An 11,733-nucleotide genomic window follows, 5' to 3' on the forward strand; every position below is an offset into this window, starting at 1 on the left:
CGAAGAAAGAAGGTTGATACAACTCATATATCAAAAAGGCTTCAGTCTATTCCAAGGGACCAGAGAGCAAACCCACGATTGGAGTTAGGCGAGTTTCGTCCTCTTGCAATTACATGGGTGGTTTTCAAGAGCATTTTCATTAGTGAGCGTATGATAGAAAAATGTATAAATTGTACATATTTTTATCTGAAAATAACTTACTTTCATTTGTGTATAATTATATAAATTTACAAGTTTGTTAAAATAATTATATAAATTTACATTAATACTATTTATTTTGTATTTAGTTGTTTATTCTTTTTTTTGGTATATCAAGGATGAAGAAAGAGAGTGAATGATAGTTGTGTGAAGAAAGAGAAACACCTAAAAAATTAATAAAAAAATGATATTTTAATATTTTAATAAAATATAATGTAAAATAAATAATCTGATGTAAAGTGTTTTGAATAATGAGAATATAAATAAATAAAAAAAGTAGATTCTTATGTTAAAATAAACATAAATTTTGCACAAAATTATGTGAATGCTCTAATTGTGTATTTGGATGACAAGATTAATTTGGGCACATAGATTTAAATTTGGGTGATCGAAAACAAAATACCAAGGCATTTCAAATCCATCGTTTCAAAATGAGCACTTCTTTTTAAGCTTACCAAGTTAAAACAAGTTCTTTTTGGCTTTGGGCAGTGGCTTAGGCGTGTGGGACATGAACAGTAAAGAAGAGCGATTCAGGATTGAGCATATAGTTTTGTAAAGAATATACTGTCCGCAAACAACCAAAACAATCAACATCAAAGGAAGATCTTCAATACAAAAAATAAATAAATAAATTATTATAAAAAAAATAAATTAAAAAATTAAAAAAAAAATAAATAAATAAAACGGAAAAAGTTTCGCATTAACGTGTTGACCGTTGATTTTCAGACATTTGTTTACCGAATGTTAACCCAATTGAACAATAGAGTAAGTGGGTAGTTAGGTACTGGTGATTTCATGACAATATATAGCTGATCATCTAGTGATACTTATTGTGTATACACCTATAAATGCAATCTCGCATTAAATGAATAATTTTTTCTGAATTTTTATACTATATATATTTTTTGGACAGAATTTAACTTCAAAATTAGCTGTTGGCTTTAGTCATTTTACTTAATAAAATAAACATTACTAAATATTTTGAAAATCTAATTTTAGAATTGCATGTTCTTTGCCCTTTTAATACACATGTCAAATTTTGTATCAATCAGATATTATACTACATGATCTATAAGCTTATATTTTATGTATAATTTTAAACTACAAAAAGTTATAAATTAATTAATTTATTGATAACATAGCAATTGATTTTTAATTAATTTTCTAGAAATTTTTGTAAATGTTGGGTTAAGATAGCTTGACCCCTTTGAATTAATTAATTACCCAAGTTAATTAATTAGATCAATTTAGCATGCAAAACTTGGAGGCACAAATAGATCACCAATTAAACTAAATGCAGCGGAAAGTAAATTTGACACGATGATTTGTTTCGAATGGGGAAAACCAACGAGGTAAAAATCCCCATCAAGCAAATTTTAGGTCACTACTTTCAAAAATTCACTAATTAATAATCAAACAGTTAGAAGTATAAAGAATCTTACCAACTACCCTTAACCTATCCCAAAATACCAACCTACAGTTGAAACCTTGCTCTAATAACCAATTAGACTTGATATTGTAGTAGCACTCTTTCCCTTGATGCACGAATCCCAACACGTGACTAACCAATGATGCACAGATCTCAGGATATGACTAACTCTAACAACTTGAAGATGGTTGTTGGCTGCAAAATCCTTCACTTTATCAACAATGAAGATCTGGAAGCTCATGGGCCGAAATTTAGATTTGAAAATTATGAATTCATAAGTCTCGACAAATTCACTATATGTCGAGCTATGTGTCGAGCTTTGACTTTAAATCTCGATAGAAAGGCTTTCTGTCATGCTAATTGTTCGAGCTTTAATGAACAACTTTTCTTCACTTGTTTCTTGAACAAATCTTCATGACTTTAATACTTGACTTGAATAACATGTTTCTTGAAATACTAAACTCATCCTAGATTTACCAAATTACAAGTAAAATGCATTTTGTTAAAGGATTAGCCAATTACATAAAATATATATGATTGGATGTGTGTGTTGGGCGGCATCCCTTTGATGTCTTTTATTGAGGTTTCCAACTCTCTTTCATCTTTCCCTTTAGTTTGTATTCTTTGAAAAGGGAGTGTATACATCTTTTTATGTTTCCTCTCTTTTCCTTTTCTAATAAAATTATTTATTTAAAAAAAAAAAAAAAAAAAAAAAAAAAAAAAAAAAATAACCTATATAAATTCTCCTAAGATGCAGAAGAATGGTAATAATTTGAAATACTTTAGGGGAAATCTCAAACTTGACCATGGGGTTGGGTGTTTCTAAATAATGTCAATGGAAGAACCAATGTGAATTTTCTTTAAAAAAAAATTATATGGTCTGTAATTGTGTGGAACTTGCTATTTAAGCGAGTCTCTATTGACTTCTCCAAAATCCTACTTTTTTGGTCCATAGGGTATTGAATGAAAATATTTTTCTAGATTGTTTTATGGGGCACGAATGCTACCTAGAAACTCATGGAAAGTTCCTGGAGGATCTATTGAGGATAGCTTCAATATGGCAAAATAGAGGTTTTTGGAACTAGATTTGGAGACTAAATGCGCAGCCAAAACTTATACTCTTTGCTTGAAAGGTGATCCACAATATTTTACTTATGAATTAGCTCAATCTATATTGTAGGAAAATAATTTCATTATTCTCAAATGAAATATGTGGGATAGTGCAAAATCAGTGACACATATATTATGGTAGTGCTCAGAAGTGCTGGAAGTCTAAAAGAGACCAACCATGGTGTTTCCATAGGTATGGTATTCTTCTGTCTTTTACTGAACTATTGGGTAAAACAAAATGGCATGTCATGGAGGTGGAGGTCATGTTGAATATAGCCTGGCTATTATGGTACAATTGGAACCAAAAGTGGGTGGGTGAAGCTTTAGAGATAGCAGTGAATTTGGTGCATACATTCTCTAATCTTGCTATGGAATTTATGGAAGTTCAGAAAAGTAATTAGACGAGAATGCCTATTGAAGAGTGTTGATGGAGACCTCCTATAGGTATGTATATTATAAGGTAAATTTGGCTATGTAGGAATTACAAAACAGTGCTTATTAAATATATATATATATATATATATATATATATATTGCAGAACAGTATATGGTATTGTTTGGGGGTAGTTCGTGATAGTGGAAACTAATGTATAGGAGCTATATGTTCAAAAAAAAAAAAAAGCATCAGGGAATGACCAAATTGCAGTCATGAAATTGTTATGGTTGTTTGTAGTTGTTCCTATGAATGATTATTTGATTTTTTTTTTTTTTTTTTTTTTTGACCAAGAATGATTATTTGATTAAGTTTGTCTTTCATTATTCTCTTTTAGGTTCGGTAAGATTTTGGACTAGTTGGTCACTTAAGTCTGGGAAGAGTTGTAGACTTTGTTGGACAAATTGTTCACTTCACATTTTTTATAACATGTTGTAGCAACTTTTCAAACATGAATAATTCGTTATAGTGAAGAGTTTTCACTTTTTAATTCTTTTACAATTACTATTACAATTATGATAATTCATGTAAAATTAGAATACCTTTTTGTATAAAATATACTTTCATAAAAATTTTACCCGTGTATCGCATGGGTTAGCGACTAATTTTATATATATAACAATAATCCAATTCCATAACTATATACACCAACATGCATAGATATTATGAACGCTGAAATATTCTAAAATATTTAGTTTTAAAAAAAGAAAAAAATTACAGCTAAAATAATAACTTGGTTCTTAGCACGAAGCATAATGGGTTTAGTGACAATTGACTCGCCCAAATCGCTAAACCAGTTGGAGCAAATCCTTCTGGAAAATCCCGGACAAAATTGCCTTATGCCCTTTTCACCCAAATTAATTAGCCTTTTGTCCTTCTTCCCAAACTAATTAGGGAAATGCCCCTCTTTTGAAACTCGGCTTCCTCAAAATCGAGTTAAGTCCTATAGTGACGTTTTCAAGGATCTATAGTGACGTTTTTAAAGACCTATAGTGGCGTTTTGTAACTTGATATCCATGAAATCGAGTTATAGGCAATTTTATTGCCTATAACTCGATTTCATGGATATCAAGTAATAAAACGTCACTATAGGGCTCTAGAAATTTTTTTTTTTTTTTTAACTCGATTTTGAAAAAGTCGAGTTTCAAAAGATGGACATTTCCCTAATTAGTTTGAGAAGAAGGGCAAAAGGCTAATTAATTTGGGTGGAAATGGCATAAGGCCATTTTGTCCTAGAAAATCCAGTAATGAAAGATACAAATAAAAAATTTAACTAATTAATGTAACAAACAATGTAATACACATTACACAATACGAAAGCACAAACAAATTCCTTTGTAATGCAAGAATTACTCATAATCCACGTTTTGAACACGAAAAATCTTTCATATGGCCTATCACCTTAGCCAATTATTGTGATGAATCATAGAACTTTTTCAAAGACATAAATAAAATAAAATGAACAGTTCAACATTAAATCTGTTTGCCACGATGGAGAAAAAAAAGACTATTTATCTTTATAAAAACTTAAATTTATAAAGACTAAAATTAAATATCTTAAAAGATATGGACTACAGCTTTAAGCCTTTTCTATTAAAATTTGTAATAGTCTATGTAGCAGGGATACAGGCACAATACGTATGCGTTGAGGATACGACAATTAATTAAATAATATTTATTTTTAGGTATAGATAATTTATATTATTTTAGATTTAAAATTAAAGTACATAACAACAATGAAATGTTTGGAAATATACCTAAAATTAATTTAAAGACAATAAAATATTGTTTAAAGTACGAACAAAAGAGTTCCAATAAACTAGACACCCATAAAAAAAAAAATAAACAACATTTAACATCAAAATAAAACAAGTGAATTTAAAAATGATTTTTTTTTTCTTTCTAAGTGCATACTTGACACGTTTGTGTCCGTGTCAGATACGTGTCTGACACCATGTACGTTGGCAATTTAGCCGTGTCTATGCTTCCCAAGTAATAGTTTTTATATATATATATATATATATATATATAATTTGGTTATTGGTTGGCAATTTAGCCGTGTCTATGCTTCCCAGGTAATAGTTTATATATATATAAATATATATATATATATATATAATTTGGTTATTGATAGTGTGAAAGAAAAAAAAAATCAGTAGTTCATCATACAAACATATGTCCTTTCAAAATCTCACTATAATCTGAAAGCTATGGAATTTGTACAAAGCAGGTGTAGATGGGCTTGAATTTTCTGAGTAAATAGTAACCTGGGATTTTAAAAGAAAAGGTGAGAAAAGATAAAGGTTATTTTTAAAAAGGATTAAAAAAATTAAAAGAAGAAAAGAACAGGTTTGTTATGATTAAAAGAGAGACGGAAAATAGTGGTTGGCCCATGAATGAAAGAATCATGAAGTAAAATATATATATATATATATATATATATATAAAGGTAATGTAGATAGAGGAGAGCACATGCATTGTATAAATCAATGAGAAAGGCGCAACTGGTGGACAAATTGATAGAAGAAGAAGAAGAAGAAGAAGATCAATGAGAAAGGTGCAGCTGGTGGACAAACTGAAAGAACTTTCTCAGCTGGTGGACGAACTGAAAGAAAAAGAAGAAGAACTTTCTCAGCTAGTGGACGAACTGAAAGAAGAAGAAGAGGAGGAAGTGGAAGAAGAAGAAGAAGAAGAAGAAGAAGAGGAAGAGGAAGAGGAAGAGGAAGAGGAAGAAGAAGAAGAAGAAGAGGAAGAGGAAGTGGAGGAGGAGAAAGAGGAAGAAGAAGAAGAAGAAGAAGAAGAAGAGGAAGTGGAGGAGGAGAAAGAGGAAGAAGAAGAAGTAGAAGTAGAAGAAGAAGAAGAGGAAGAAGGAGAAGAGGAAAAGGAAGGAGAAGAGGAAGGAGAAGAGGAAGTGGAAGAGGAAGAAAAAGAAGAAGAAGAAGAGGAAGAGAAAGAGGAAGTAGAAGTCGAGGAAGAAGAAGAAGAAGAAGAAGAAGAAGAGGAAGTGGAGGAGGAGAAAGAGGAAGAAGAAGAAGTAGAAGTAGAAGAAGAAGAAGAGGAAGAAGGAGAAGAGGAAGAGGAAGAAGAGGAAGGAGAAGAGGAAGTGGAAGAGGAAGAAAAAGAAGAAGAGGAAGAGAAAGAGGAAGAAGAAGAAGATAGCGAATTACAAGCACCTGAGGTAAAACTTATGTTGGATTTTTTTTTTTTTTTTTCCCCTCTTAATGGGTTTGAATTCATCCGTCAAGGTTGTGTTCATTACACGCAAACAGTTGTACAAAATTTTACACACACCACATTATTGAACTAAAACAATGTCTTGAAATCACAATTTTGAACTTGAAAATTGTGACTTCAAGTCATAGTTTCAGTTAAAAAATTGGGTGTGTGTAAGAGCTTATGTGCAACAAGTATTATCCCATCACGACTAGCATCCCACTTCTATCCATCAATTAATTTTATTTTATTTTAAATCATCACTAAATGTGATTTTTTTTTTTTTGGATTTTTTATTTACTTCTATGTTTTCCTGGAAATATTAAACTATTACAAATTATACTACAAAATACTTAAAAACCAAAATGACAAAGCATATAATGGATGACACATCAATATCAAATGAGTAATGTTATAGGCACCAACTATTTTATAACATTTTTACAAATTTTTATTGTTGCAAATTTTTACTGGTTCTCATTTGGATCGGCCACTGACATTATTTTTTCAATTACCAATAACTACACACCACATCAACAGTTTATAAAAAAATTTGTAGCTCTACCATTTTCCATATCGGATTAGATAAATTCATTCTTACTTTTTTGCTTCTTGATTAAAAGGTTGACACATCATTATTGGACCACTAATAAAATTAGTAAATATCCTTAACATCTCTCATATATTTAAAGACAAAGTTTTGCTATAAACTTAGTTGTACTCTACTCAATATCTTTTTATTTGATGTGAATTTTAACAAATCTACCATTGAATTATATTTTCTTCTTATATCCTCCATGCTACAAAATTTATAGATAATCAAAGATCATTAGCTATGTTATTAATTAAATGTTTAAATTTCAAGTTTTTATTGTATAAAATTATGCATAAAAAATAAGTTTATAGACCAAATGGTAAATAACATCTAACTAGCACAAAATTTGACATTTGTGTTAAAAATATAAAGAACATGCAATCCAATAGTTAGATTTTCAAAGCATGTAGTTATACTAACTTTTTAAGTGACCAAACATTGTCCTATATTTAATATTCATGTTATGGAATTTTGAATTTCTAAAAAAAAAAATGTTTTGACGTTTTAAGTGTGTAATAATTTTTCACTTAGAGGTATATTGGAGTAAGATTTTCTTAAGCATCACTCATATATTTAGCATTCATGTTGCGTCATTTTGAGGTCTAATAAATTTTATATTACCCTTTTTAAGTTGATTTGCGTAAGAGTGCATATGTTTAATGGGGTGTGAGGGGGCAAGGGTTCAAGTCTTCAGAAGGAAATTTCACACACATATACACTTAGATTAAGCTAGAATAGAATTTCTATCTTATATAAAAAAAAATTTACTCTAAATCTTCTTTTTTTGTCCAATTTTTTTAGGGATAATTATGCTTCTCTCTATTGATATCCGTTTAACCAAATTTTGTTAAATTAATATTAAAGATGTTGTGTACTAACTTGGCTTTTGCTTAATGGCAGGTTTCCAAAATTATCCTCAATTTCAATCTTAAAATCCATTGTTTTAAATTTTTAATTAAGGTTTATTTTAAATTATTAAGTATGAATTTTTTTTTTCTTTTTTCAACGGGTTGTTGATAGATTTTTCTTGCAAGTCTTAGTAATTATCCTAAACCGGGTTCATCTCTTTCTACATTTAATAGGTATCCAAATCCAAAGTACCAAAGGCTGCCAAGAACTGTTGTTTCTTGGCCTAAGAATATTACACTCACCTATCAAGCGATACTTACCCCTTCTGGTGGAGTTTGGCAAGATAATGGTGTTTGCATTACCACAGAAGCAGGGAGTTATCTTCAGATTCCTCCCTTCAATAAAACAGTCGGAAGCAGTAATTATCCTAAAATCATTTATCTGAGTAAGTCCAATACCACATTAGCGTGTGAACACAAAGCAGGGATAGCCATTGCTTTGGAAGATCGCCTTTTTTAGCTGTTCCTCATCTGTAATACCGCGCTATTTTCGTTCTCAAACTCATTAATTGTTCTCCTAATTCTAAATTTGTACATTAAAATTCTGTTCCTTGAACTCAAATTTTGTTCCGATAATCCAAATCTGATAATTTCATTAATGTTTGATGCAGGCCTCTACTTTGTTTCAATACAGCTTTTACCCCTGGCAGCAATGATCAGACTCAGTGCAATACCACAGTAACACACAAAGCAGGGACAGCCATTGCTTTGGAAGGAACCCCTTTTCTGATATACTTGATTTACAATACTCGCACATTGGAGCTATATGCATCTGTAATGTGTGTAAATTTTTATCTTTAGTTCTTTGATAATAAAATTTTAGTTTATGTTTCTATGGGCATAGTTAAATTACTTAGGGCATGTTTGGTAAATTGTAATAGACACTGTAATAGTTATTCCTATGGTTTAGTTATTCTTTAGTTTGGTTATGTTTTTATTACAGGGAGTAGTCATTCCTTATGAATAGCTATTCTTCAAAATGGGGAATAAATATTCCCCTTTAAAAGGTTGTATTAGATATTTCTTAGTAAGTGCAATAATTTCAAAACTTAATATATTTTCAAATAAGCAAACTTTCCATATACATCTAACAATTATAAAAATAAAAAATCATAAAAAATAACGCATATCTCTCTTAAATTTAAAAAATAACAATTTTTAAGGAGATATAATTGTATGAGTAAGATATTTCCTAAAATAAATATTAAATTTTCTTCTAATGTTATAACTCATAACCAAACTAATAAATAACTTTAGTTATTACATTACAACGCACTTTATTACTAATAATAAAGATTACAATTACTGTTGTAATCCTCATTCAGTGTATATCCTTAATGTATTGCCTTTATTGCAAAAAAGCAATGTGATTGCCTAGCATTATTTAATTTTTGAATTTATAATCAAATTTCTCACATACCTTATATGTTAAGACTGTTTGGTCCCAAAAGTTCCAGATATTATTGGGTGCTTTAAGCTCATGATTGGTACACCGTAATGGTGATTAAATAGGAATAGAAATAGATATTACAAAAAATAGAAGAAGTTGTAATGTAATACTTATTACTATTTATTAGTCGCAAACTCACGTGATGCATGGGAATAGATAATTATATTTTAATTATGGTATAATATATAATTTTCTCTCCAAATCTTGTGGAAAATAAGTTGTTCTCCCAAAAACTTAAACAATTTATAAAATTACTTTTCATTTATATATCTCAAAAAATATATCATCATTTTATTATTTGGATTTATTTGATTGATATTATTCATTTTTTAGGCGGTTCATATTTTGATAGATTATGTTATCAACTAAACTATTTGGGTTTTAAATATATTATTCAAAATTTTCATTCTCTTAAAAAGAGATTATTATATTTATTATTTTTCTTATTGTAGGAGTAGTTTCAAACTATTGATTGAGTTATGTTTACTAACATAGATACATTAGATTGGAATTGCATATTTCTTAGATATTCCTAAGAAACTATGCCACATTGTAAATTTAATATTTAAAATAATACGTAGGAAAAAAGTAGACTTTATGTCTAAAATTAAGGCGAAACTACAATATTGGTCCCTAAAGATTACCCTGTGTGCACAATTGGTCCTTCAAGTTTGAACCGAGCACAATTAGTCCCTTAAGTTTTAAAACTGAGTTGTATTGGTTCTTTTACTAACTTCTGTTAACGGTGTTAATTATGTGGCTAACAGAACAATGACTTAGCATTTTTTTAATGACATGGCATGTTTTTAATTAAAAATTACAAACTAAATTTGCACACACGTGAGAAAAAATATTCACTAGTACCAAATTAAAAAAATTATTTTCTATCTTCTGGAAACCACAACGAGAGAGAACCTACTGGAAACCCACAACGAGAGAGAAGGGGAGAGAGGGAAGAAACCAACCCCTAGCCGCCGGCAATAGCCCAAACCGTAATTGCCGCCGGCGACAGCATGAGCCTTAGCAGCCGCCGGCGATAGCCATTGCCCTAGCAGCCGCCGGCGATAGCCACTACCCTAGCAGCCACCGGTGATAGCCACTGCCCTAACAGCTGCCGGCGACAGCCACTAACCCGCCTCCCTCCTCCTCTCGCACAACCACTGACCCGCCTTCATCCTCCCATCTCAGGTATTACACTTTTTCAATTAAGGTCCATGTAAGATTTTTTTTCCCCCCTGTGTTTGTATCTGTGTTAGATTCAGAATACGAAATTATATGGTATGAGAAACAAATTTGGACTGATGCACTGATGCACTTGGACTGTATGTAACTTGGCTTGCTGTTTATGCCTTGCTGTATCTTGTTTGTTTTTAAATGAAATTTTCCTCATAAAAAAAAAAAAAAAAAAAAAGAAACAAATTTGGATATGATGTAGGATGCATAATTATCACCAAATTATAAAACTTATGTGTTTGTAAATGTTGTTGTGCAACCCATTTAGGCCATATATGAAACTTCACGTGTTTGTCTGTTGTCAAACAAAATTATCACCAAGTGCATACATTTTTATATTTTTCCTCTTTATTTTGAAATTATAAAGTGTCAGATTATTTTATGTGATTATATGTGTTGCGTAGGTCAGAAAAGTTTATTTTTGAATAAATATATACATATCTGTACCATATCTCAGTAATGGTGGACCCATTTGTGTCGGTAAGTCAAATAATATCACACAAGGAGAAGGACCACATATTGTTTATTGTCTGAGTATAAATGTATTGTGCACGTGAGGCAAATTTTTACTTGTTAAATTTAATAGAAGAATATTACCTTTTGGTTTTGTTTGAGTAATACCTATATAACTTGGCAAATCTAATTTGGTTTTGTCTAAGTATTATCAGTTGTGAATATTAGGACTTAAGAGGCAAATTTTAATTTGGTTCAATTTTTATCCCATAAAGTATCTGATGAGGATAAAATTATGCTGGCCAGCGTGACGGTACATAACGGACAAGAGCGACGGTGAAGACCTAAAAAGAGGTGACGGCACATACTTAACAAAGGAGACGGTGAATGCCTTGCAATGGTGACGAGACGTTATTGCCGTCAGCATACCTTCGAGGCTGACGGTGACCTAAGGCAAAAGGACACAAAGCCGAACGTCCTGAAGGTCACAGGATATGTGTAGACTGACGGGATGCATAGACTGACGGCGTCAGTCTATGAAACGCCTATTCTACACATTTACATGTACAAATAAATAACTTGCTCCCCACGTTTCATGGAACCTAAGGACTCCTATATGGAAAGGATCCCGTAAAATACGCCCAGGAAGACTCCGATAAGGAAAAGACTTCTACTCCAAGGAAAAGAGGGTCAGCCCTCTCTACTATAAAA

General features: G+C 30.8%; 1 protein-coding gene across 1 annotated transcript; it reads left to right on the forward strand.

Annotated features, from left to right (window-relative positions):
* The first annotated feature begins 5,670 nt into the window (after positions 1-5,670).
* On the forward strand, positions 5,671-8,714 carry LOC126724580 (uncharacterized). Its single transcript, XM_050429061.1, has 2 exons — positions 5,671-6,348; positions 8,061-8,714. Exons 1-2 carry the CDS (start codon positions 5,719-5,721, stop codon positions 8,112-8,114), a joined length of 684 nt encoding a protein of 227 aa, XP_050285018.1. The 5' UTR covers positions 5,671-5,718; the 3' UTR covers positions 8,115-8,714.
* Positions 8,715-11,733: the final 3,019 nt, after the last annotated feature.

This window comes from Quercus robur, chromosome 4 (genome assembly GCF_932294415.1).
Source record: "Quercus robur chromosome 4, dhQueRobu3.1, whole genome shotgun sequence".
Lineage (NCBI taxonomy): Eukaryota > Viridiplantae > Streptophyta > Magnoliopsida > Fagales > Fagaceae > Quercus > Quercus robur.

Coding starts and splice junctions, on each gene's coding strand:
- LOC126724580 (XM_050429061.1), top strand. CDS start 5,719: ATGAGAAAGGTGCAGCTGGTGGACAAACTGAAAGAACTTTCTCAGCTG. Junction 6,349..8,060: donor GCGAATTACAAGCACCTGAG/GTAAAACTTATG, acceptor TACATTTAATAG/GTATCCAAATCCAAAGTACC.